At 50.5% G+C, this 25,023-nt stretch overlaps 2 protein-coding genes across 5 annotated transcripts in view; one reads left to right on the plus strand and one right to left on the minus strand.

Moving 5' to 3' along the window:
• Positions 1 to 24,892, plus strand: part of LOC146334623 (CUGBP Elav-like family member 3) — a 66,352-nt gene extending 41,460 nt beyond the window's left edge. Inside the window, exons 3-14 of one of the 3 annotated variants that reach the window (XM_084823661.1) lie at positions 9,205 to 9,253; positions 9,636 to 9,764; positions 10,894 to 10,973; positions 11,752 to 11,895; positions 12,723 to 12,873; positions 13,995 to 14,144; positions 16,161 to 16,226; positions 16,909 to 17,020; positions 20,302 to 20,309; positions 20,586 to 20,600; positions 23,960 to 24,103; positions 24,765 to 24,892. In XM_084823661.1, the coding sequence (XP_084679787.1) occupies positions 9,205 to 9,253; positions 9,636 to 9,764; positions 10,894 to 10,973; positions 11,752 to 11,895; positions 12,723 to 12,873; positions 13,995 to 14,144; positions 16,161 to 16,226; positions 16,909 to 17,020; positions 20,302 to 20,309; positions 20,586 to 20,600; positions 23,960 to 24,103; positions 24,765 to 24,892 (1,176 nt within the window). Of the gene's footprint in view, positions 1 to 9,204; positions 9,254 to 9,635; positions 9,765 to 10,893; positions 10,974 to 11,751; positions 11,896 to 12,722; positions 12,896 to 13,994; positions 14,145 to 16,160; positions 16,227 to 16,908; positions 17,021 to 20,301; positions 20,310 to 20,585; positions 20,601 to 23,959; positions 24,104 to 24,764 lie in introns of all 3 variants that reach the window. The other 2 variants (XM_084823659.1, XM_084823660.1) reach the window with 2 other exon arrangements.
• Positions 22,957 to 25,023, minus strand: part of LOC146334624 (neuronal acetylcholine receptor subunit alpha-7-like) — a 35,036-nt gene continuing 32,969 nt past the window's right edge. For both annotated transcript variants that reach the window (XM_084823658.1, XM_084823657.1), the window contains exons 14-16: positions 24,694 to 24,980; positions 23,946 to 24,213; positions 22,957 to 23,636 (exon numbers count right to left, since the gene is read on the minus strand). The gene's annotated coding sequence lies outside the window, so the exon portion shown is untranslated. The remainder of the gene's footprint in view (positions 23,637 to 23,945; positions 24,214 to 24,693; positions 24,981 to 25,023) is intronic.

The raw sequence follows: 25,023 nt of genomic DNA on the forward strand, positions 1-25,023 counted from the left end.
ACACACACACTTGCTTTTCCTGGGTACCAAACAGATCTTCAGCAACCATCTTGTTCCCTGCCTCTTGTAGTTAGCAGCTTCCATTCCTCCTTCACCGGTCCAGGCACTGGATATGTCTGGCAGCTACGGCGTGGGATATTTGGCTCCCAGCTAGCAGAGGGGTCATTACAGCATAACACAGCAGGGGTCCTGTTCGACCCCTCTGTCTTATCCCACTCATCCTCATGCAGGGAAGCTCACCGCTGCGATTCATATTATTACTTGATGGTGTTTTTGTGGTTCCGGCACCGTGCATGGCCATTGTACAAAAGTCAGTGGGGACGGGCCTCTGCCCCAAGGAGTTTACAAACTAAAATCTGACATTGCAGGAGGCAAAAGTGGAGGGAGGGAGAGAGGGAGAGATAGAAGTGAGTATATATGGGGAAAAGAATATGCATTCAGTTCTGTTACAAAGAGCTATACTTGGCCCTGAAATTCAGTTCTCTGGTAGCTGGAAAACCCCACTCCCTCTCTCTCTCTCTCTCACACACATACACACACGCGCACGCACACACACACACACACCCCACCTTCAGCTTCTGACATTTCTCCAAACTCCACACATGTTTCCAAACCTGCCTTTCCTTAAGAACTAGAACCTTGGTTTCCTCTCCCTCCCAGTAGTGACATCTACATTTAGCAAGACGCTGAATAAGTGTACCAGATCTGGCCTCTGCCGTGGCAAGCGGCAGCTGTTCTCTCCCTCCTTAACATGGGGCACAGCCCCACCATGACATGACGTTCTTTTGCACATGCCCTGTGGAAATGTCACGTAGCTACACAGGAGCACCGCTTCGCTTCCATGAGGCTTACTTGGGTGAACTTCCCGGTGGGTTGCATGTGTTCAGCGTGCCAGATCTGTCTCCGTTTTCACTGCTTTCCATGGCCTGACAGCCGGGTCCCCCCCCCGCCCCGCTCCGCTCTTTGTTCCACCCCAGAGCTGACTGCATGCAAGTGCTCAGCGTAGCTGCTGTTGTCTGTAACCTGCCCGCGTCATTTGTCATGGGTTAACCATGCCGCAGCGCCATGCTGTGGACCCAACTGGCAGAACAAACCCAGACTTTGGAAAAGCTTTCCCCTGGGGCTGGGGGTTTGCCTGACAGGGCCCTTCCTTCTCCAGTGCTGCGATGGAAATTGTGTCATCCACAGGGGCCTGCCCAGATCAGAATTGTGCAGCGTATTAACATGAAGAAGAACCAATTATTAAAGGGCGGGGGCTTAGAAACAAATGATTTTTTCAAGCAAACCCCCTTGGATGCTCCTAATTTCCTATTCTCTCAAGTTTTGTAACCCTTCCCCAGATACCCTGCTACACTATCCTTCATTGCTAAACTCTCCCCACGCCTCCGAAATGCACGCACCTTTTCTCCTCTCCCCCAGCCTGCTCTGTTCCCCTCCTTTGCCAAAGTCTCCTGGTCATTGTTTATAGAGATAAGTGATGATGTCAGGGCCGTTCCTATGGCAACGTGATGGGTAAATTGGAGATGAGTGGGTGGTTGCCATGGAATATATTCTCTAGTTGCCATCGTTACGGGGCATCTGCTCCTTTTTTCCCTCTTCTTCTTCACCCCCCCCCCCAGTTTTCACTGGCAGAGATAATGATGTTGGGAGCGGGGCGGTCTTTAGAAGTTGACGGATATATATATATATATATATATATAAATAAAATTTCTGGAATTGTCTGTGTCTTGGAGGATTGAGCAGTTTCGTGGAGGGAGGATTAATACAAGAGGAAATTTTGGGTTTGTCTTACAATAAAAATGGGGCAGTCCCATATCGCTTTTATCATAAGAGCTTCGAGCACTTTGGAGCAAACGGGTGATAAAAACATCATAAATACTAATTAGAAAACATGAATTGTGAAAAGCATGCACATCGACGAGCTCACGTTTGACAGAACCCCTGAATCCCTTGTCGTCTTCTAAAACATAGGCACATGTAACTGAAATAAATATTATTTGCCGCTTCTGCTTCAACTTTTTAATTGTAAGCCCCTCAGGGCAGGCCCCTGTCTTCCTATACTGAAATAAACGCGTATTCTTTCCCAGTTTATCTCTGTTGCCTCTCCTGCTTTGAATTTATCATTGTAAGGCCCCTGGGGCAGGGACCTTTCCTGAAACAAATGCATATTCTTCCTGTGTTTCACTCCTGCCTCTGTTGCCAAATTCTAGATTGTAAAGCCACTTGAGGGTGGGGGACCTGTCTTTTTGTTACTTTGTCTAACACCACAGGCACTGACAGCACTATATAACTACTTCATAATAGTAATTATTATAATCAGTAATAGAACTAATTCCTGCAAAGCCAAAACTACTAGAATTAGAAATGTGGAGAGGAGAGGCCTTTAAGCCGCAGAGGGACTCAGCCCAGATACATAAGCTGTCTTCAGGGACAGAAAATCTTGCAGGCCTAAGGTGAATAAACCCCCAGGAGAAATTCCCTTTTTCTGGCCTGATTGTTTTCCCTCCAACCCCCCCAATCCTAGTCCCAATGAAAGACCGTCTGCCTCTCTGTTTCTAATTCGCGGTGGTTTTGCCATCTCTTTTATGATTTGGGGGGGGGGGGTTGGCCTGGCTTTTAAAAATGGAGGTGGGGGTGGGGGAAATAAGAATAATAAAAATTGGGAGTGGTGCGTGTACGTGTGTTTCGGAGGGGGGAGAAGAATAAAAAGGAGTTGCAGTGGAAGGGAAAGCGGTCCCCTCCGCTGCACTGGTTGCCTTGGCAACGGAGATAACCTGGCAACAAGAGGCAAAAGAGGGAGGCCGATGCAGAGGAAAGATACAGGCCCCGGACACCATGGCAACCGGCTCCCAATCCCTGTGTGGAGCCTTAGTGGATGGCTGGGGGGTGCGGCATCTCTCCAGATTTGGGGATTCTGCCCTTCCCACCACCCTCAGTAAGGGCAGAAGGAAGGGGCAGCAAAACGAACCATATGTTGGGCTGATGTAGACAGAGCTGCCTACGTCACCTTGCAGGTTTGGACTGGGGAATTTCAAAGCCTGCCCTTATTTCACTGTTCATGAGCAGGCCTCTCGAGTATCCCCGAATTTGTGGTCCACACCCACTCAGGAGACGGCAGCCGTGCCGGCAAAGCTAGCCCCAAAGCGTCCTTCCGATGCCTTCCAGCAAAATGACCGCTGCAGGACGGATCGCGTTCCAGAACATTCTTGCGGCCAAATGTTTGGCTTCTTAAGTCCCACAACCCAATGGCCTCTTTAGCATCCCTGCCTTATTGGCTTCCTAGCCCACAGGCCCCAAGCACTCCCTTGCTGGTCTGTGGGGGTCCCTTGCTTGCCACCGCTTGTAAGTTGCCTTGGGAGGGCTCCTGCCTTGAAAGGCAGCCAAGGAATATTTAAAATAAAATAAATGAATAGAACCCAGCTTTTATCAGTAACGATGCAGTGAGATGCTCCATTCCTCACCTCCTCCTCTGCCCTTCTTTGCCTCAGGCCCCCATTTCCTTCATCCATCCATCCTTAGGCTTCTTCCTCTTCTTTCTACTTTACCACAGGCCGCTTCCCAGTTAACCACCCTGCCCTCTGCTTCCCATCTTGACCCAACGCTCCTCCTGCCTCTGCCTCCTGCCGCTGCTGCTCTCTGTCACTGGGCCCTGTGTGGCATTTTCCTTCCTTGGGAAAAGCGGCACCGCGTGTCAGCGCTCTGTTGCTGACAGCTTCCCGTTCAGCGTAGAATCGCCATAAGCATCCTGCAAGAACCTGGCTGAACAAAGACTCTGTGTGTTTGTGTGTCCGTGTGAGTGTTTGTAAGTAATGGACGAGACCCAGTATTCAGCCTCCGTTATTATAAACCAGGCGACCTCCCTTTAGACTTGTACTCGTTCGAAACAAAATAAACATAATGAAAAGATGAGCTCCTTCCTTACAAGCTCATAGGCACCAGATACCTGCTCCCTGCCCATCGTGCCTAGCTCAAACCCTAGGAGGGTTTCCACCTTCAGTGGGGAGGGAAAGGCACTTGGTGCATGATCAGAGGAGCTGTCCTTCCCAAATGATCTGCAGATATCAAGGAGTTATAGCAGAAGTGCAGACTCTCAGACCGACCACTGATCATTTATTGGATTCCCAGCTTTTGTGCGGGTTTTTTTTCCCAGTCCAAAAGGCTGAACTGCCTCTCCTGAGTTACAAGAGCTTTAAGCTAAACTATGCTGGTATTTTTGTCTTTTGGCCCTGCTCCCTTTTGCCTCAGGTCCCTCCCCTTTTATTTTGGCCACGCCCCCACTGGAATGCGGCCCCTGAGAGCTTCTTCAAAATGGGAATCGGCCCCAGGGTTGAAAGATGTTCTGCACTCCTGAATTACAGTCTAATCAGGGAGGTGATGTTGGCAACAGGATCCCATGTTCCAGGGTCGAGCCCGGCCCAGAAAAAAGCAAGAGATTCCCGGGAACGTGGCATAAAATTTGCCTTTATTGGGTTTTCACCGCTTTACTGTATGCCCAGCGCCACACCCCTGGCACTCCTCTACCGCAGGCTGTCCCTGCTGGATTGGCAGAGTCCCGTACGCAGTACATTAGCGATAGGAATCGACTTAGCAGAGCGTTCATTACACGGATCGCACAAGTAGGGGCTTACCCTCACCTCTGCCGCTGGGGAGGCTGTGTGGGTCAGAAAGCAGTGGGGTTGGGCGGCAGCAAAAGGGAGATGCGGAATGTGTGTGTGTGAGAGAGAGATTAGCGTTGCAGGGATGGGAAAGGGAGAAATACCGCCGTGTGTGCAAGGATCCCATCTTTTCTACCCCTGATCCACACTAAAGGCTTCAACTGGTTTAATACTCATTCCAGCTTTGCAGGGAACCCTCACAGCTGTATTTTTGTGTGTGGGGGGAGAGAATCAGCACCTCCAACAAAATTCTCAGCATCCTCCTGTAACTACGTTTCTCGGGATCCTTTGCTTTGGAGGAGGGGGAAGCCATGACAGTTAAACTGGTATAAACCTGATATAAATTAGTGATTCAAAAGTGGCCTAAGTCTGTGTAATACCAGATGTGTTCCATTTTCTGGAGATCATGAAGGTTGAGGAATAGGAGCCGCTGTGTTTATCTCCAACCAGTGGGGTGGGGGAAAGTATGTCACCCGCTCCTCCTCCTATCTCTTACTATTGATTGTTATTTATATTTATAGCTAGATTCAGTGTGCTGCTTCTTTGCTGCCAAGGTGCACTCAAAGTGGCTTAGAATCAATAATTAAAAACCCTATAAACAGTTCCATAATAAAGAAGAAGAGCCCTGAAGCCAGGTCAGACCAAAGCTCCATGTGGCCCAGCAGCCTGTTTCCAACAGTGGACAGCCAGATTCCTCCGGGAAGTCAACAAACAAGGCCTAAAGGCAGCAATGCCCACTTCTTCTTTTTTTTTGTCCCCTGCATCTGGTACTCAGAGGTAGACTCCTCCTGAGAATAGAGGTTCCATTTAGCCATCATGGCTAGTAGCTGTTGATAGACCTCTGCTCCTTCTTCATTTTGAAATCTGTTTTGAAAGCTGTCTAAGATAGTAGCCATTGCCACATCTCGTGGCAGTGAGTTCCAGAAGTGAATAATGCATTGTGTTGTCTACCCTGAAGTTTCACTGGGTGAGCCCTTATAACCCTTCAAAATGAAATAAGAGAGGCTGAAAAAAACCTATCCACTTTTTCTACACCGTGCGTAATTGTATAAACCTCTGTTGTGTCCCACAAGTAATATTTTTTTTTTGGACGAAACGCATTAGCCTTTTCCAGGCAGGAAAGCAGTCCAGTTCCCTTGATGGTTTGGTTGCACTTTTTCTGCATCTTTCCCCTGCTCCACAATCTCCTTCTTTGAGATGGAATGGCCAGAACTGTACCCAGTATTCCAAATACAACATGAAAAAATGTTAAATCCCTGTTGGCATGATACTAACACAATTAACGTGTAAGAGAAACAAGGGAGGGTCTTGGAGCCCCTTAAAAACTAACACGTTTATTCTGGCATGAACTTTCATGGACGCTGTCTACTTCATCAGATGCCGTGCCTGGACAGTGCCCACAAAAGCTCATGCCAGAATAAATTGGTTAGTCTTTAAGGTTCCACAAGGCTTTTCGTTGTTTTTGCTGCAACAGACTAACACAGCTCCTCCTCTGGAAATAAGAGTAACAGCAGCTCATAAAATCACATGAATTCATGAGCTTGGTGTTGGAAAAGAGTTGATTGACCAACTACAAACCTCAAAAAGATCAACACCCCCCCTCCTCAGAAAGAATACCATAAGCTAGGGCCACCACTATTTTAGCCAGGATTACGTCATCAGAGAGGACACTAGCACCAGCAACTTGTCAATTAATCTTAATTCACAGGGTGACGTGCATATGTGGGAGAAGATGTCCCTGTAAGGTATCCCGTCTTCTGGCCTTTTAAGGATTCGGCAGTCAAACAACCCAGACCCCTGAACTTGACTCAAAACAAACTAGTAACTGATGAGCATCAGAAAAGAATCAATGTTAGGTTTGCTGATGCTGATAAAAGCCAAGCTGCCCCATTCTGAACTGGATGACGATTCTGCGCTGCTTCCAAGGACAGCACCATGCACAGCACATCGCAGTAGCCAAGTTGAGAGGTTTCTCGAGCAGGCCAAAACAGAGACCACGTCCTTTACCTTCCAGAAAGGAGCGCAGCTGGCATATCAGCCAAAGCTGAGCAAGCACAGCCCTGGTCTTACAGGGCGGACTTTTAGCTCGGGATTTGGTGACTTTAGTTTTATGCTATGGAAGCTATCCAACATGGCTCACCATTATTTAATACATTACTAAGTGCGTGGAACTGGAATAAATGAATAGACTCTACTTGGCATGCGCATGGATGGCACTGCACAAAGGAAGACGTAATAAATAAAACAACGAATCATACACAAGTGCAAAAACAGTCTGAAAACATAAAATAGCGAGAGCAAAGAGTTAAAAACATCAGCCCCCAATTATCATCCATTAATCCAATGCATACTTTCCTAGCAGGAAGCCCCATTGAACACAGTGGGATTTTTCTCTGAGTGAACAAGCATAAGACAGTGTCTGGGTTCGGACAGTCAGCGGGGGAAACAACGCAGCGTCTGTTGTTTCCCCCAGCTGTGCGACTGGGATTATCCTAATCAGCCGCAACACGTTGCAGGTCGTCCTGTCGTCCAAAGCGAGCGTAGCGCAGTTTCACCCACCCTACAACCCACAGCTTGCCGTATGGGCTGCAGGGTGGGTGAAAATGCACTGTGTGTGTTGACTGCCACGTACACCAGAGACAAGATGCATCTAGCCACCCATCCTGAGGTTTTAGCATCTAGCGATGCACTGGGGGAGGAAAGGCCAGCTCTGAAGAATCACAGTGCCGGCAACGCCCATTTAACCCCATCTTATCAAGGAGCCCTTCCGCAAGAGCCCAAAGTAGCGGTCGTGAAGTACAAGAAACGGGGGCCGGAAAATGGAGCCTACGAAGACAGGTGATCCCCAAACCCTCCAATGCAGAGGTTAAAAGGCAGGGGAGACCAGATGGGGGCTTGTGAACAATTCCTTGAAAATTAATGCCCTCTCCTGTTCCCCATTCCATGGGCAACTGGGCGTTTTGAGAGCCTCGTCCATCTCCTTGAGGGCTCCTTGCTTTTTATATGATTACAAATGCTTTTACAGCAAAAGGCCCCAGACGCTTGGTGGGATAATCTCACTCTTCCTAATCCTGCAAGCAAGGGAGAGAGTGCTTCCCTGGGCCTTAACCCTCCTGCAGCTGACCGGGGCTTTGGGGGAAACTTGTGTTTCTATGAGATGGGTGCCCGGAGCACCATTTGTAAAACGCTAAATTTTGAAACTGTTGGGAATTCAAGCAAGCCTTCAGTACATGCTACACTTCCTAACGTCTAATCCTGGAAACATAGAGAGGCTGGTTGTTCTTACTCATGTGTTAAGAAACTATTTATTTTCATATTATCTTAATTATGACTAAATATGTTCCTGGCATTAAACAGAGGTGCATGACTCGCATGAAGTCCTGGATCATGACACTGAGGGTGGATGGTACTTTCTTCCACGTTATCCCATCTTGCCAGAAATATTTCTTCTTATCCCACAAAGGGCTAGATGTGGAGCCAAGACTGTGATAGCCCAGGGAGACTGTTCCAGAAGGAAGCCTCCCACCTTTTACAGTACAAAAACGTATCATCAAACACGCCTGAAATTCTCCTTGTTTGAATTTGTCCCTGAGTTTTGGAGTCCTGAATTACGTGCTCTTGTTTCCAAAATGGAACAGATGCATTGGGAATCCTCCATCGTTCCGTTTTTTGTTTGTTTTTTAATCCTGAATTTTTTACAAAGCCTTCTGCATGCAGTTCCCTGCAGCTTTTCAGTTCCTCCATGCCTTTCCCCCTCTATATCGCCATTGCACATGTATGTGTTGATAAAACACTGCCTAAAAAAGAAGCAGTTTTGCTGCAAACACCTGCTAGATTACACCAAAACTCTTTTTGTGTGGTGTTTTACCAATGCAAAAACAAAAAAATAGTTTGGTTTTAGATGGCCCCCACACATACACACCTATTTCCTTTCTCCAATAGGAGAGAACAAGCCATTCCCTGGGCGCGTGGCATCTGTGTTCATAGTTCAAAAATTGGTTCAGGAGACAATGTCGGAAAGAACTGCGATCTTTTCATTTGGTTTTTTTTTTGCCTTGCCTTAACGCAAATGCTACTAGTTGAGGCTTTAAAAATCTTATTTCAGCGGTCTCTCTTTTATTCCTCTAGATCAGGGGTGTTGAACCTCTTTCAGACCAAGGGCCGTAGTGGTGGTGGCCCCCAAGGGCAAAGCCAAAAAGGGGTGGGGCCAAAAACCCACAAAAAATACCAGCATATTTTAGCATAAAGCTCTTTCTGCCACTAACTCAGCCTTGGGAGAAACATTTCAACCTTTTAGAATGGGGGGGGGGGGGCTGTGCGCACGCACGCACGCACGCACGCACGCACACAAATACCAGGAAACCACCAAACAATTGGTTGTCAGGAAAAGGGGTTGGGGTCAGGAGCACCGGAACCCCTGGGCCTGAGATTCTGAAATTCCAAAAGATTTTCTTCTGCCTATCCAAATGTTTTCTAATAGATTAATCTATGTGTTTAAGCCACTCAGCACGACAGTCCAGCATCAGTCTGTGTCTCCTTTTCCTTCCAGATGAACCGGCCAATCCAGGTGAAACCAGCAGACAGCGAAAGCAGAGGAGGTACCATCACCGTCAGTGTTTGGGGCATGTGGTACAGTCCACACACAGGTGTACCATGTCATCTGTGGTTTGTGAGAAATAGATCTCAGATTCTGGACAGGATTCCCCTAATAGTTTTCCCACCTACATACGCTACTCCCATTTCTTTTACTAGTTGCTTCCCAAGGTTTTTAAGTAAAACCGGAACATTTGCGGCTACCAAAGATGAATGTCCAAGAAATACGCACGCACGCACATGCGCGCGCACACACACACGCAGACATTGCAAGGGGTGCGCCAATATTTTGGGTTGGAAACGTCTGCAATGTAGGGAAGGTGCTTTGTGGGCTAGACCTGGTCAGACTTGTCTTTTCTCTGAGCAACTTCCTGTCCCCTTCTCCAGAAGACAGGAAGCTGTTTGTGGGGATGCTGGGTAAGCAGCAAACAGACGAGGATGTCCGGAAAATGTTCGAGCCCTTTGGGAACATTGACGAATGCACGGTACTCCGCGGTCCTGATGGCACCAGCAAAGGTGAGCAGAAATTGTTGCCCTTCCCACCCACCCCACTCATTGACACATCCCAGAGAGCTGTTATTCTGCCAAGGACCTTGCGACAGCTCCAGGGAGCACCGTTATATAAGCAACTTTAGGATACATACAGACGTATTTAAAAAAACAAAGACTCAAAGAACATTGTCCCCCCTTGGGTTGAGGCCAACGTCCTCCTGCATCTGGTATGCAGGTGACAGACATACTAAAACGCAAATTCTACCATCTCCCCTCCTGACCCACCCCAACACCCTTCAGGAGTTGTCCAGCTTTGTCATTTTAAAGCTCTTTTAAAAGCTCTGCGTATGTTTTTTTAAGTTAAAAGTCCATTTGTCCACTTCTTTTGTTTTATTTTGTAATTCCATCAATTCTGAAATAGTTGAAAAACTGTGCCAGGGAGTGGGAAGTGGTTTCATGACGTCACTAGTCCCAGCCAATTGGTACTATGCACAGCCACCTTCTGCTACAAACGTGCAGAACCAGTTTGCCCTGAGCTCAGTGCGGGAGAGACGGTGGTGTGTTTTAACGAGATGAATGCCTGCAATGGGCTCAGCACTTAAATTATACCCGCACACACCTTTTGGAAAATAAAAGGGTGGAGAATGACAGCACTGTTGCCATTGCGCCCTGCGTGTGATTCACCCTTGGGTAGTCAGTTTGACATCAAGCAATTCTTCCGTACTTCAGATAGCTGTGGAGATGTGTGGGGTTAACAGTGAGGCTGAGCTGCACGTTCAACAGAATCACATATTAGAGTCCTTCCAGAGCTGTCTCCTTTCCAACTGCAGGCAGGGAAATCACATTCTTAAAAGCTCCTCCAACTAAGGGGGCAAGGCTAGCTACTACCCTTCTCTGAGATGTGCTAGCTTTCCGTATGCAGAAAAGGGAAGCTGAATGAGGAAATATTTTTTAAAAATGCAATTTCCCACCTCCCGGCAGTGTGAAAGTGGTACAGTTTAATAACGGCTTGGGCGGTGTGTCATTTTGCTGAACATGTCCCGACTGTGAGCAGATGAGAGCATCTGCACGCCCGCCCATCCGTGGCGTGGAAGGTCCTTGGTTCGGTCTGCCTGTGAGTCCTTTTCTCCCTCTTGCCTGTCTCCTCCGCCAGGCTGTGCCTTTGTGAAGTTCCAAACGCACGCAGAAGCACAGGCCGCCATCAACACGTTGCACGGAAGCCGCACGTTGCCGGTGAGACCCCAGACACTGTGGGCTGAGGGGAGGGCTGAAAAACATTCTTCTCTCCCACCAAGTCCATTAATTTTTAGCTTCTTAGAAAAAAGGGGAGCAGCTCTCCCATGGGCTCTGCTGCCCACCAATGGACGAGGCTCTCCATTGCACCTTCCCCAGAGTTTAATCCAGCCCTCCAGGATTCCCAATGCTGCTCCCTGGGGTTCCCCAGAAGGCCTCTGGCTCCTGCTCCCACCCCCACCCCATTTCGCCCCACCGCCAATCCTTTCGTGGTTTCCCAGCGGCTTTTTCCCCATTCGAAAAGGTTCAAATGCCTCTCCTAAAGCACAGTTACTGTCAGGGAGAGCTTTAAGGTGGAATGCACTGGCTCAAACTCATCCCCCGTCCACCATCACCCCTGGAATAGGGCTCCTGAGCACTTCACCAAAATGGAATTGAGCCCTTGGGCTAAAAGGGGGGCTGGACCTGGGTTTGGGGTCCTGCACCCCTGCTGTAGACAGACTTCTTGTACAAGTGGCCAGGAAGCTTTTTTTAAAACTGCAAAAAAAGAAGGGAGAACCTCGGCTGTCTCATCTAAACTTAGGTAAAGCCCTTTCCTTTCTCCCCCGACCCTCCCAAGCGTTGGAAAACCCAGGCTGAAAGGACCGTTCTGGCTCTAATTTGCACCAGCTCCTTGCTGAAGCTTCCGCCAGGTTGCCTTCAAGTCCTTCTTTTTCCTCTTCGCTCTCCCCAATCTCTGCTCCCCCCGCCCCGCCCCACCCCACCCCACCGCTTGCAGGGTGCCTCCTCCAGCCTCGTGGTGAAATTTGCGGACACGGAGAAAGAGCGGGGGCTCCGGCGCATGCAGCAAGTGGCGAACCAGCTGGGCATGTTCAGCCCCATCGCACTGCAGTTTGGGGCCTACAGCGCCTACACCCAAGCAGTAAGATGCTCGACTCGGGTCCAGAAGCCCAGAATTGGTTGCGGGGGCAGGGGGGGGGGCGTCTGGCTGGGTTGCAGAGGAGCCATGTGGGAGACACACACATAGGCATGTTTCAAGCACATTCAGAATTCCGTACTGTAATTGTGCTGTTACTTTTTATTATCTTATTTTGTATTTTAATTGCTGTATTTGTTTGGTGACCCCTCCCAGAGAACCTGTGTAATAGGATGGCTATACAGATCCAGTGGATAAATAAATCCTATAATTCTCTCAAACAGCAGCAAAAGTATGTCAGGACTGTACCACTTCAGAGTGCAGATGAAGGCTTACAGAATGGAATGCTCCTCCATATTAAAAGGGGAAAGAAATATCCCTGCTCCTAGAAAACTAGCATGTCAAGAGGAAGCCTTCACCCCGCCATGCTAATCCTCTGCGTCCACAGCATTTGTGTCCTTCTTCCCGTGAGCTCCCATCTTCATGCTGAAGTGGTACAGTCCAGACACCGGCTACCGCATCTCCTGCTTGTGCGGACGAGGCCTCCGCCGGGAGGGTTCCTCATGAGATGCTGTGTCTCTTGCCAGCTCGGCGCTTCTTTCTCCACGCAGACAGATCTGTGCACTTTCTGTCCACTTTAATGCTAGTTTAGCCATCACGGCTTCCCCACAAATATTCCTGGGAACTGATTTGGTGGGCAGGCGAGGCCAAGGATTCAGATAATGCACAGTTGCCACAGCACAGGACTGGTGTTGCTGATGAGGTTGTAGCGGTCGACCCCGGGGGGATCAATAACGTGTTTTCCCCCCAAATCTCTCTCCCGCTGCTGCCAGCTAATGCAACAACAGGCAGCTCTTGTTGCCGCGCACTCCGCCTACCTCAACCCCATGGCGACGATGGCCGCCGTGCAGATGCAGCAGATGGCCACCATCAACCCCAACGGCCTCATTGCCACCCCTATCACCCCCATCACGCCTTCCTCAGGTAAGCCTGGCCAAGGACGGATGTCTGGGAGAGGGCGGGGATGCTGCCTCACTGTCAGGACTCCCCTCCACCTTGTCTGGAGGAATACACAGGGCAGCATGGCATCACTGTAACCCAGCCTTGAATATAACCAATTGGCTGGTCGCCTGTGGCGAACAGAAATTCCACCCAGGGAGTGGAGAGCTGGTGGAGGAGAGACAGCTAGCACCGTCCATCCTACAACAGCCCACCTGGTCCCTTTGCTAGCCGTGGAAGTAGGGGCCATTCCTTCTCCACCAGTCCACTCAGTTTTTCTTCTCCAAGCCTGCCAAAACGTTAGAATCCTGTATTTCCATGTGGGCCATCTGGAAGCCTCATAGCAGGCTAGTAATTTTTGTGAGCTTATTTGCAAGGCTGTTGCAAATGACCAATCCAGGTGGGTTTTCCAGAAAGGTCTGCCACATGCAGGAGCTGGCGGGAATCTAGCTACCCTCTGGTAAATGGATCATTGCTGAAAATGGTCCGGTTTTTGGTCCCTCATGTGGAAATGCTATCAAAAAGAGAAGGGCAAAATCAGAACTGACGGAGCGCTTCCTCAGGTGGTGCTGTGTGCTTTGGGAGAAATACATGCAGCATCGTGTGTTTAGAGCAATTCTACCAGAGTCCAGGATGTGGGAATCTCAGCTACAAAACAAAATCAAGTTTCTGTCTCGCCTTTATGGCAGGGATGGAGAAATTGAAGCCCTTCCGATGTTGGTGGGCTGCAACTCCCATTATCCCTCAACATTGGCTATGCTGGCCAGGGGACGATGGGAGTTGCAATCCACCAACATCAGGAGGGATTGCCGATGCCCAACCCCTGCCTTTTGAGAGCCTCCAAGGTTGATCCTTATTTAACTTGCAATATATCCTGGGCCATATGGAAGTGTAAAATTTGGGGTGTATCTAATATTGAAAAGGACAGGTGGAGGAAATGACCACAGGAGGTGACTAGTGGGCCCCAAACCGCTCCACAGCTAGTAACTTGCAGAGTAGATTATTCCAGATTTCATAGCACTCCAGATATCATAAACGATGCCATCCTACAACGCAAGAAGTTTGAACAGTGGGTGGGGCCCTCATCCGCCACCTTTCCCCAACAGGTACCAGCACACCGCCCGCCATCGCTGCCACGCCCGTGTCTGCCATCCCAGCCACCCTCAGCGTCAATGGCTACAGCCCTGTCCCCACACAGAGCACGGGGCAGCCGGCCTCAGAGGCCATTTACACGAATGGCGTCCATCCTTATCCAGGTATCTGTTACGCTCAGGGTTAACTCCCTAAACTGTATTCCTCTGTCCCTGCACACACATACATGCCATTCCCATGTCTGAGTCTTCCCCCACAGCCCCTTGACCGTGCCATCTAGATCAGGGGTCTCCAACCTTTTTGGACCCAAGGGCATATTTGAGAAACTGCTGTGGGCACCACCACAAAATGGCTCCCATGGAGGATGTGGCCAGTCACATAATGGCTGCCAGGGGGCCTCACTAGTCAAGAGGTGGGGCAGGTGGGAGAGAAATAGCAAGGCTAGAGGCTGAGAGGGAGGGGGAAATGGAAAGAGTTGCGTCCTGGGCCACTGCCTTCTTCTGCCCACACAGACCTTTCCCTTTCGCTGCCTCTTTCTCCACTCCCAGCCTCACTATTTCTCCCTCCCAATCCCTTTCCTCCCTGTTTCTCTCCCTTCCCCATCCCCACCCTTCTTCTTTTTCTCCCTTCCTAGCTCTTAGCCTTGCTTTCTCTCTCTCACCCCTTGCTGTTTCTCCGCACTCCTAGCCTCAAGCCTCGCTCTTTCTCTCCCCTCTACCCCTTTCTCTTCCTGCCCGCTGAGCAGCTGATCAGCACCAGGTTCAGGAACAGGAAGGAGAACCTGGCGCCCTAATATTGTTCAATTTTGCATTAAATATTTTTATTGACGCGGGAAGGGAGTGAAGAGCTTTGCGGGCACCCTTGGAGGTGCCACGTGCTTGCCACAATAGCCAGTCGTTTTCCGGGCTCAGTTCAAGCTGTTGGGTCTAACCTTTAAAGCTCTAAATGGCTGGCTGTTGGAATGAACCTACTCAGTTACTAAGGTCAGCAGCAGAGACCCTTTTGAAGGCACCCTCGCTTGCAGGAGCCCACTTGTCGGGCATGCCAGAGAGGGCTTTCTGCTGCATTGCTCCCGAACTCTGGAATGCACCTCCTTTGCAGTTGTGAGTGGTGCATCCAAGAAAGGGGTCTGGGCACAACTCTTTTGAACTGGGCTTTGAAAGCTGTCGTTTTAAAAATTGTTTTTAATGTTACACTGTGTTTTTATTTGATTATGTTTTTTACTTTCGGAGCTTTCTGTAAAATGCCCTGGTTTGGCTTCAGAAAGGCAATATAGAAATAATAATAATAATAATAATAATCTGGGATGTCATCCTACGAGGCTGGGCCACTCTACAGTTTTGTACAGAGCCTGCAATGTACTTTCCTGAGTGTTTGTTTGATTTATATCCCGCCCTTCCTCACAAAGAGCCTAAGACAATGTACGCTGCTTGGTCTGTTCCACTATTAGAGATTACATCGATTCATGGAGGACGGGTGTGCTGGTGACTATAAGCCATGACCGAAACTCCATGTTTTGAAACACTCTGCCTCTGAATACCAGAGGGGAGGTTTGTTTATATGTGGTTGTTTTAAAAACAAAAACAAAAAAAACCCTAAAACTTGTATGCCTCCTTTCTGCAACTGCACTCAGGGTAGCATGAAAAGTCCTTTTGTACAAAAATCACTGAAATGTAGTAAAGAATGTAGAGTATAAAGTAATATAACAGTGGTCAAAACGCACAGACAGTAGAGCTATAAAGACATTTTGTACCGCCACAGCTGGAATACAGATAAAACAAAAGTAAATCTGTTTTTTAAAACAAAAAGCCACAAGCAACTTTGCGTGTTTGTTTTCATGCCCCACGCATGGGCTTCCCAGAGGCATCTGGTTCACCGCTGAACAGGATGCTGGACTGGATGGACCCTTGGGCCTAATCCAGCAGGGGTCTTCTGGCCTACAGAGGCAGTCTCCCGCCGAGTAGGGCATGCTGAGGCCGTGCAAAGGAAGAGGGCTGCTGCTTCATGCATCTCCTGCTTGGGGCCTTCCTGGAGGCATCTGGCTGACCCCCACTGGAAACAGGACACTAGGCTAGGTGGAGCAAGAGTCTCTCGCTGCCGTCGGAGTTCGATCACTGTTAAAAGCCGTGATTGCCACCTCATAAGTGTGTGTGCTGTTCCCCCTTCACCCCATGCCACAGCACAGAGCCCAGCAGCCCCTGTGGACCCATTGCAACAGGCATACGCCGGGATGCAACACTATACAGGTATGTGAACAGGGCCGGGGGGTGGGGGGAACTGGGGTCTGTAGGAGGCTGGGCTAACGCCTCCTCTTGCCTGGGCCCCTTTGCCTAGGTAATATCAGCCAGACCTTGTTTTCTTGCTAAGACTCCATTGCCTGTGCAACACCAGAGGCCTGGTCTTGTTGAGCTACCTAGGCCCTGTTGCCTGGGCAACGCTGCAGGCCTGGTCTTGCTGGGCTACCTAGGCCCTGTTGCCTGGGCAACGCTGCAGGCCTGGTCTTGCTGGGCTACCTAGGCCCTGTTGCCTGGGCAACGCTGCAGGCCTGGTCTTGCTGGACTACCTAGGCCCTGTTGCCTGGGCAACACTGCAGGCTTGGTCTTGTTGAGCTACCTAGGCCCTGTTGCCTGGGCAACGCTGCAGGCTTGGTCTTGCTGGGCTACCTAGGCCCTGTTGCCTGGGCAACGCTGCAGGCTTGGTCTTGTTGAGCTACCTAGGTCCTGTTGCCTGGGCAACGCTGCAGGCCTGGTCTTGCTGGGCTAACTAGGCCCTGTTGCCTGGGCAACGCTGCAGGCCTGGTCTTGTTGAGCTACCTAGGCCCTGTTGCCTGGGCAACGCTGCAGGCCTGGTCTTGCTGTGCTACCTAGGCCCCGCTGCTTGACCAATGCAAGGAGCGCGGCCTTCACTCTGTACCGCTTCCTCCCACAGCTGCCTACCCCGCCGCCTACGGACTGGTCAGCCCAGCCTTCCCACAACAGCCAGCCGCTATCATCACCCAACAGCCTCCCCCGCAACAGCAGCAGCAGCAGCGGGAAGGTAGGTGGGGCCAGGCTGCACCTTGCAAGGAGCCGCATGCAACCCACCCTAAAACTGGTGGGCCGCACAGCCATGGCAGGCAAAGCCCGGGGAGTCACAGGGCGCTGGCAGGTCAGGTGGAACCAGGCGAATGGGCAGGTGGAACCTGCAATGACCCCACCCCCAAAACCAAACTGGGAACGGTGATGTATTCTCAAATCCAGCTCAGCCTTCCCCAGCGTGGTGCCCTCCAGATGAGCTGGACTACAACTCCCAGCATCAGGCTGGGGGATGCTGGGAGTTGTAGTCAAACACATCTGCAGGGACCTATCTTGGGGAACACTGACACGCCCCATGTTTTCAGGAACACTGGCTCCGCCCACTGGCTCCTCCCCCACATGGCCTTAGGCCGTTTCTACACGAGGCGTGTCTTGCACGCTCATGATTGGCCACTCAGGGACGCTTGCGGGTGCATGACGGCGTCAACCTCCAGGACGCCTCCCGCTCCTTCCCCAGGTAATCACGCCATAAAACCCCCCGGAAATAAGCTGGAATTTTTTTTTTAAAAAAAGTGGTTTTTTGGCCGCCACTAGATGGTGCAGTTCCATCACAAACAATGGGAAGCCCTGTACTGCCGCCAGGAAATGGCATTTTCAGTTCTGCCTTGTGCACACCCTCATTGCGCCGCAGGAACGGAAGCAAAATGCCCTGGTAAGGCTGCGGAATTTCCTTTAATGTGGAGACACCCTTAGTCGTACTTAGAATAGACCCGCTGAAATCAATGGGACTTAAGTTAGTCATGATCAACTTAAGTCCCATTGATTTCAATGGGTCTTCTCGAAGTATCTAATAGGGTCACCTATTGGGAGTAGGCAAATAATGCAAAGGAGAGGCCTTGGAGACAGTAACCATATCTGGCCGAGAACATCTTACTAACTCATAGCTGTATTTGCCACTGAAAATCCTTCACCTCTTTAATTTCTGCGTGCAGGCTGTTCTTAAAGGCACAGCCATGGGGCCGATAAAGAGCCCCTGGAAACCCCCAAAACTATCAGAATTCAAGCATTCTCCTCTTTTGCTCTTTCTGCCTGCAGAATTTTGACCATCTGATTGCAGCACTCCAGAACCCTTTTTGCGAAAGAACGGTGTTTCCTTATTGCTGAAATCTAATTAATCCATTAACTGAAGTGGGTTCTGGGTGGTTATTATTCCTCACCTTCCAGTTACTTGCAATAAGTGGAAAGGCTGTGCTGAACAAACCTCTACCGCACTACAGAATAGCAGACATTAGTTGAAGCTCATCTTCTCCAGGGTGAATGGTTAGATCAGAGGGTAACATTACCTGGTCCAGCTACCAGATAACGGAACTAACGGTACGCTGTGAAGGATGTCTTTGCCTTGAAGTCCCACTCTGGATCAGGCCCACAAATACGAGTTCTGCAGAAGCTTTCCCCAACAGCTGATATATCACAGTGGGGAGGAGAGCCAGGCTGTGAGTTCAAATCCCCTTAGGTGGGGGTTAGTGTTTTTTTGTGTTACAAAGGGCATCTGTAGTTACAGGTCTACTAACTTGCAGCTCCCTGAGAAGCCAGGGATTGCTACTTCAAGGCCAGCTTGGTGCCTTCAGTACCTCCCACTCTCTTGCCCTGAGAGGACGCTGAGGAGTTAAGCCTCAAATAGAAGTTCTGATGAGATTCTCTAACAGCTAGCATAGTTCAGTGGGGAAGGATGCCTGGCTGTGCAATCAGAGTCTGTGAGTTCAAATCCTGACTGTGGCTTGAGCTCTTTTTGCTTCCTCAAGACTGCTGAAGAGTTAAGCCTCAAATAGAAGTTCCGAAGAGGTTTTTTTCAGCAGCTGGTACAGCGCAGTGGGGAAGGGCACCTGGCTGCACAGTCAGAGTCTGGGAGCTGAAATCCCCAGTGTAGCTTGTAGTTCTTTTTGCTTCCTCAAGGCTGCTGAAGAGTTAAGCCTCAAATAGAAGTTCCGAAGAGGTTTTTTTCAGCAGCTGGTACAGCGCAGTGGGGAAGGGCACCTGGCTGCACAGTCAGAGTCTGGGAGCTGAAATCCCCAGTGTAGCTTGTAGTTCTTTTTGCTTCCTCAAGGCTGCTGAAGAGTTAAGCCTCAAATAGAAGTTCCGAAGAGGTTTTTTTCAGCAGCTGGTACAGCGCAGTGGGGAAGGGCACCTGGCTGCACAGTCAGAGTCTGGGAGCTGAAATCCCCAGTGTGGCTTGTAGTTCTTTTTGCTTCCTCAAGGCTGCTGAAGAGTTAAGCCTCAAATAGAAGTTCCAAAGAGGTATTTTCAACTGCTGGTATAGCACAGTGGGGAAAGGTGCCGGGCTGCAGAGCCAGACTCCGGGAGTTCAAATCCCTGCTTGTGTGGCCTGAGTGAAGAGCCAGCTAGAGATCACCTAACAGTCAGTGGCTGATGGGATTAAGTACCCTGCCACAGGTGCAGCCTTGGGCAAGATGCATGGCTCTGAGTGCCCAGGGGTGCCCTCCTCCAAGCTGGGAAGAGGGGGCACCTAGTATAAAAGGGGTGTGAGAAGAGAAGTTTTTGCTACGGCGCCTGGGAGCTGTATTTTTTTAAAAAGATACTAAGTCAGAAGTTTTTCACCTGGGAGTGAACTTAGACACTCCCAGGTTACTTTAGGCAGGCTGCCCCAGCTAGCTGACCTGCGCAGCGCACCGCTGCCACACAGGCCTCCCTTCTCTCTGTGCCTTGTCAGCCTCTGCCAGCTGGGGGGCAGCTGGGCACTGGGGCTGCGCAGCTTGCCAAGGCTGCACAGGTGGCGGGGCACGTAACCCAAGGAGCCACTCGCTGCAGGATGACCTCGGCTGGCCCCTCTCCTGGGACACACACAGCAGAGATCGAACTCATGACTGCTAGCCTCACAGGCATGCGCCTTACCCACTGTGCTACACCAGCACTTGAGAAAAGCTCTTTGGAAGTTATATTTGAGGCTTGCCTCTTCAACAGCCTTCAGGAGGCAAAAAGAACTCAAGCTGAAGAGGGGATTTGAACGCCCAGGCTCTGCAGCCAGGCACCCTTCCACACTGGGCCATACCAGCTGTTAGGAGAAGCCCTTTGGAATTTCTGTTTGAGGCTTAACTCTTCAGCGGCCTTGAGAAGGAGAAGAAAACATTCACTTCACCTAAAGGGATTTGACCTCTCAGCCTGTGGCTCAACAGTCTGGTGTTCTGTGCCATACCACCTGCTCGAGGAAGCTTTGCTGAAATTGTATTTGAGGCTCTGCTTGCCATTCCAGGCAAGAGAGAGGGAAGAATTAAAGGCACCTGGGAGAGAGCAGATCCTGTAATTCTCAATCCCCACCGCCAGTTTCACTTCCCAGAGGGCTCTAGGAGTTGCTGCAAAAGAGAGCGCACGCATCGGCCAGTTCTATCTGCAAGCAGCCCTTGCAAGACAGTATCAGTCACCCTGGCCACCACGACTCAAGCCCACCAGCACCGGTCTCCCAGCCAGCGTTCCTTTCTGTTACGCTGTGCCTACAGTCGCCAGACAGCCGTGCTCTGAAGCTACACTTCCATGCAGCGTTTCCCTGGACAAAAGACCAGGAGGCACGAAAGCCAGGCTGGAGCCCACAGGGCCTGTTTGTTTTAACCCGGCCTCTTTTTTGAGCCACTGATAAGGTGCGCAGAGTCATTTCCAAGCCCCCTTGTCCCCCCCCCCAAGAACACCTGCGCAGCCTTGACTAAGCAAAGGAGCTCAACCCAACCATCTGGCTTGCATTCACAAGACTCGCGCTTGAGCTCCACACTCAAGCTTCTGTCCACAGGGAGCTACAAGGGGCAGGTGGGAAAGAGCTGTTGAAATTGTTTGGGGGGCTCCAATTCCAGGTGGCTTTGGGGGGCTAATGGCAGGAATACACCCTCCCACCCCCGTTGGTTGTGGTGGAACGGGCTCCTCCAGCTTTGGTACAATCCTGCTTTTCCCTCGCTGAGGCTTGGCAGAACTCTACAAAGTGTGTGTGTGTGTCCCCCACCCCCCCGAGTCAAATATCAAGGCTGCTGTCTTAAATGGGATGCCAGCATCTTGGTGAAAGCAGAACTAAAGTGGGAGTTGGGAGCTTCTGATCGTACAGGCTGTGTTAGCAGGGTGGCCAGATGCAAAAGAGGACAGCCTTTTCGAGCCGAGTGGAAGAGGGAATTCCAGCTGCCACAACCCCCTACACGAGCTGAAATTCCCTCTTCTACACAGCTGTTAGGGGCCATGGTGGCTTAGTGGTTAAGATGCTGAACCGCAGACCGGAAGGTCGGCAGGACAGCAGTTCGTGACCCGAGTGCTGCGTGACAGAGTGAGCTCCGTCTTCAGTCCCAGCTCCTGCCAACCTAGCAGTTCGAAAGCAAGAAATTGCAAGTAGATAAATAGGTACCGCTTCGGCGGGAAAGGTAACAGCGCTCCGTGCACCTCGGTGTTCAGTCACGCCGGCCACATGACCACGGAAGTGTCTTCAGACAGCGCTGGCTCTTCGGCTTAGAAATGGAGATGAGCACCACACCCTAGAGTCGGACACGGCTGGTTGGGGACACCTTTACCTTTTTTTTTTTTTTTACACAACTGTTAACGGGGCAGAAACTCTGCTGTCCTTTTTGCCATCCCTCCAGCCACCCTACCAGCTGTCACCAGCAGCTCTCTCCAAGCGGAGATGGGGACTCACATTTGCCGGGCCTCCATCGGTAACTCATTTTCTAGCCAAGAGGCAACAAAGCCAGCCAGTGGGACCTAAACTCCAAATGCCTGGCTCAGCCGTCATCACCCAATCCTCCCCCCGCCCCCCAACTGCAGGTCAGACTACACACAGCATTAATTCCATGGTCAACAGCCATGCCAGGAGACTGAAATGCCCCACACACCTAAGATTTTTTTCTACGATCCTCTTGCCACGGCTGCTAGCCACATAATTAACATACGTCATTCTTCACTGATCTTTATTCAGGGCAGGGGGAATTCCACTCACGTCCATACTTCCGGGATTTGAATTCATGCTGGCTGGTTTTATAACCACCAACCTTGCCTCAAAGAATCCCTGTGAAGGCCATGCCAGAAGCTTCTCTTCACAGCTGGATCGTGCAGATAGACAGCAGAGGGTCACCCTAGGCAAGTGGGGTGGGAAGACAGGGCTGGAACTTGGCATGGCGCCACCCTGCCTGCCTTTAAACACCCTTTGGGCTGTTGCCATTTGCGATCACCGTAGGGGCTTGCAATGAAATGAGTGGGCAGCCTGGTCAGGACATGCGAAACGAGGTTCTGTGAGTGAGTTTGGGGCCCAGGAATGCAGGACCTTGGCCTGGTTGCAGGGCGACCCACATGTCGTCTGAGAGATACTGCTGCAACTCTCCAGGACGGGAGGACGTGTCAATGGGTCTCGCAGATTAGCAGGGCTGGAGGAGGGTCAGACAGAACCCCCCCCCAAGCCTATAGCCACCCCCCCACACTAAGGTATTGGAGGTACAAAGCCTGCTTAGAATTCCCCCGTACCCTAAATAATCGGACCACAGGTTGGTCAGTGGGGGAGCTGAGCAGCTGAGGCAATAGAACAAGAGAGAAGTCAGGAAAAGTCCACTTGCTTAGGAAGGGGGGGCAGCCCTCCCACCCCTTGGCTTGCCCCCCACACACACACACCTTTATCTCCTTGTCCAAAGGTTGCAGACAAGCCCACTCTTGTTCCACCAGCAGCCCTTCTTCTTAGCTAAGGGAGCAGCTGGTTTACTTAATTTTATTTTTCATTAACAGTAAAATACATTGTCCACATTTTAGGGCAAAGCTCTCACGGAGTGGCATATGTAGCAAAATAAAGCACGAAACAACAACAAAATCACATTAGAATAAAATAAGATCATTTAAAACAGAAGTTTAAAACATCTTGCAACACAGGACACTTGTAAAATTAATTTAACCATTTAAAAGCAGCAACGCTACAGATCACTCAGTGGTTCTGAGGTTAGGTCAGAATAGCAATTTTATTTTATTTATGTATTTATTAGATGTATTAGCCGCCCATCTGGCTGGCTACCTGGCCATGAGCAACGAGTTCAGGGCAGTTTATTTGGGGTTTTACATATTTACACACACAGAGTTTATCCTCACTATCATCCTGCGGCAGGTTGGCCTGAGAAATTGACTTAAGGCTGCAATCCTGTGCATGCTGAGACAGGAAAAAGTCCTAGAACTCCCAGCATTCCCCAGCCATGGGAGTTTTAGGGCTTTTTTCTGTCTCACGGAGCAGAGGACTGTGGCCTGAAGCTTGCCTAAAGAACGCCACGCCTGTGCTGGGATGGAAAGCGCAGTCTCCCTCCTTCAAGCCAAACCTCCCACCCATGACGTCGCTCTTTCCGAGCTCATCCCCACAGGGCGACATGCTCTCACTCCCGTGGGCTATGGCGCTGGCCAGGCAAGGCAGGGGGAATAAGGGAGGAGTTGAGATCGCCTAGCAATCCGATCGCCCAGCACTCGTGCCCCCTCGGAGCAAGACGACTCTTGGCCAAATGGTGCGTTCGGCACGAGTAGGATCCAGAGTGGGAAAGGTCACTTCATCTAGGCCAGGAGTCAAATCTCCATCAGGTATGCTGGTCTGTGTCACTTGCGCCACACAGCTGCCCTGGAACGGCCGTCGCGTTTGACCTAAAGCACAATTCAAACGGGGGAAATTAGGAGTTTGTCTCAGCCGCCAACGTTAGAAGTGGTTTCAAGGAGACTGGCGAATTTTCACAGTGGGCTATTGCACCCGTGTCCTGCTTGTGGGCTTCCCACAAACACCCGTCTGGGCACTGTGTGAACAGAACGCTGGACCAGAGAAGACTTTGGTCTGATCCAGCAGGATTGTCTTTTGTTCTCACATTAACTCCCTACATTCCAGCACATTCACAGCCAACGACTTCCCCTCCTTTCCCCACTATTATCCTTCCCCCCCGGCCCCGTCCTGCAACTTGCCATTTTTTTTGCAGGTCCCGAGGGCTGTAACATCTTCATCTACCACCTGCCGCAGGAGTTCACGGACTCCGAAATCTTGCAGATGTTCCTCCCATTTGGGAATGTCATCTCCGCCAAAGTCTTCGTGGACCGGGCCACCAATCAGAGCAAATGTTTCGGTATGGATAGCCAATGGGGAAGGAAAGAGGATGGATCTTCAGGTAGCACAGTCCCCCTACTCCTGGGTAACGGCCCACGACAAATCTGTGTCGAGTTTCTTCCGCCCAAGCTGCACGTAGGAACATCCAGGGTCACTGCTGAGCAACTGGCATTTGTTTCCATGGGGCTAAAGCAGGGTCCTGAGTTTTTTGCTTGCTGCCTCAAGAATGATCCCCAAAACCCAAATCCTGGTTGTCGATGCTGGCAGCGCAGGCGAGAGGTTACTCCAAGGCCCTTCTGGTGCTGACTGTGTGGAGGAAAGCTCCAGCTTCTAATCCTAACTGACTCCACCCACCCTATGGGTTTCATTCTGGAATTATTAGTGTTGCATGATGTATCCTGGGCTTTGCTAGTCACAGGGAGCTGTGCAAGGGTAGTAAAACTTCCCCTCCTCACAACACCTCAAAATCTTATTCACATCCCCATCTGGCTTGTGAGGTTTACAGCATGAGGACTAGAAACTTAACTTCTCATAAATAAAACGATTCTCAGCGAGACACATTCCACATGGAACGCCACATTCCTGCCCTTATGTGGGATCGTAGCATACCTGTCTGCTGTGAGGTCTTCTCAGCGGGCGTTCGCCCCCCGCCCCTCTTCTCCATCTCTCTCCCCGCTCAGGATTCGTAAGTTTCGACAATCCCGCCAGCGCTCAGGCTGCCATCCAGGCCATGAACGGCTTCCAGATTGGGATGAAGCGCCTCAAGGTGCAACTCAAGCGGCCCAAAGACGCCAACCGGCCCTACTGAACTGCCGCCCATCAGGTGGGTGTTTCTGCCTGTTCCATCGCCAGGGCTTGGCCCAATCAGAGCACAGATAAGATGCTTGAGGGCAGAGCTGCTGGGAGAAAGTTGGGAAATCGGGAGCTGTCGCTCTTTCA

This window comes from Heloderma suspectum, chromosome 17 (genome assembly GCF_057233095.1).
Source record: "Heloderma suspectum isolate Gila_16-S chromosome 17, 16-S_ref, whole genome shotgun sequence".
In the NCBI taxonomy this organism is placed as follows: Eukaryota; Metazoa; Chordata; class Lepidosauria; order Squamata; family Helodermatidae; genus Heloderma; species Heloderma suspectum.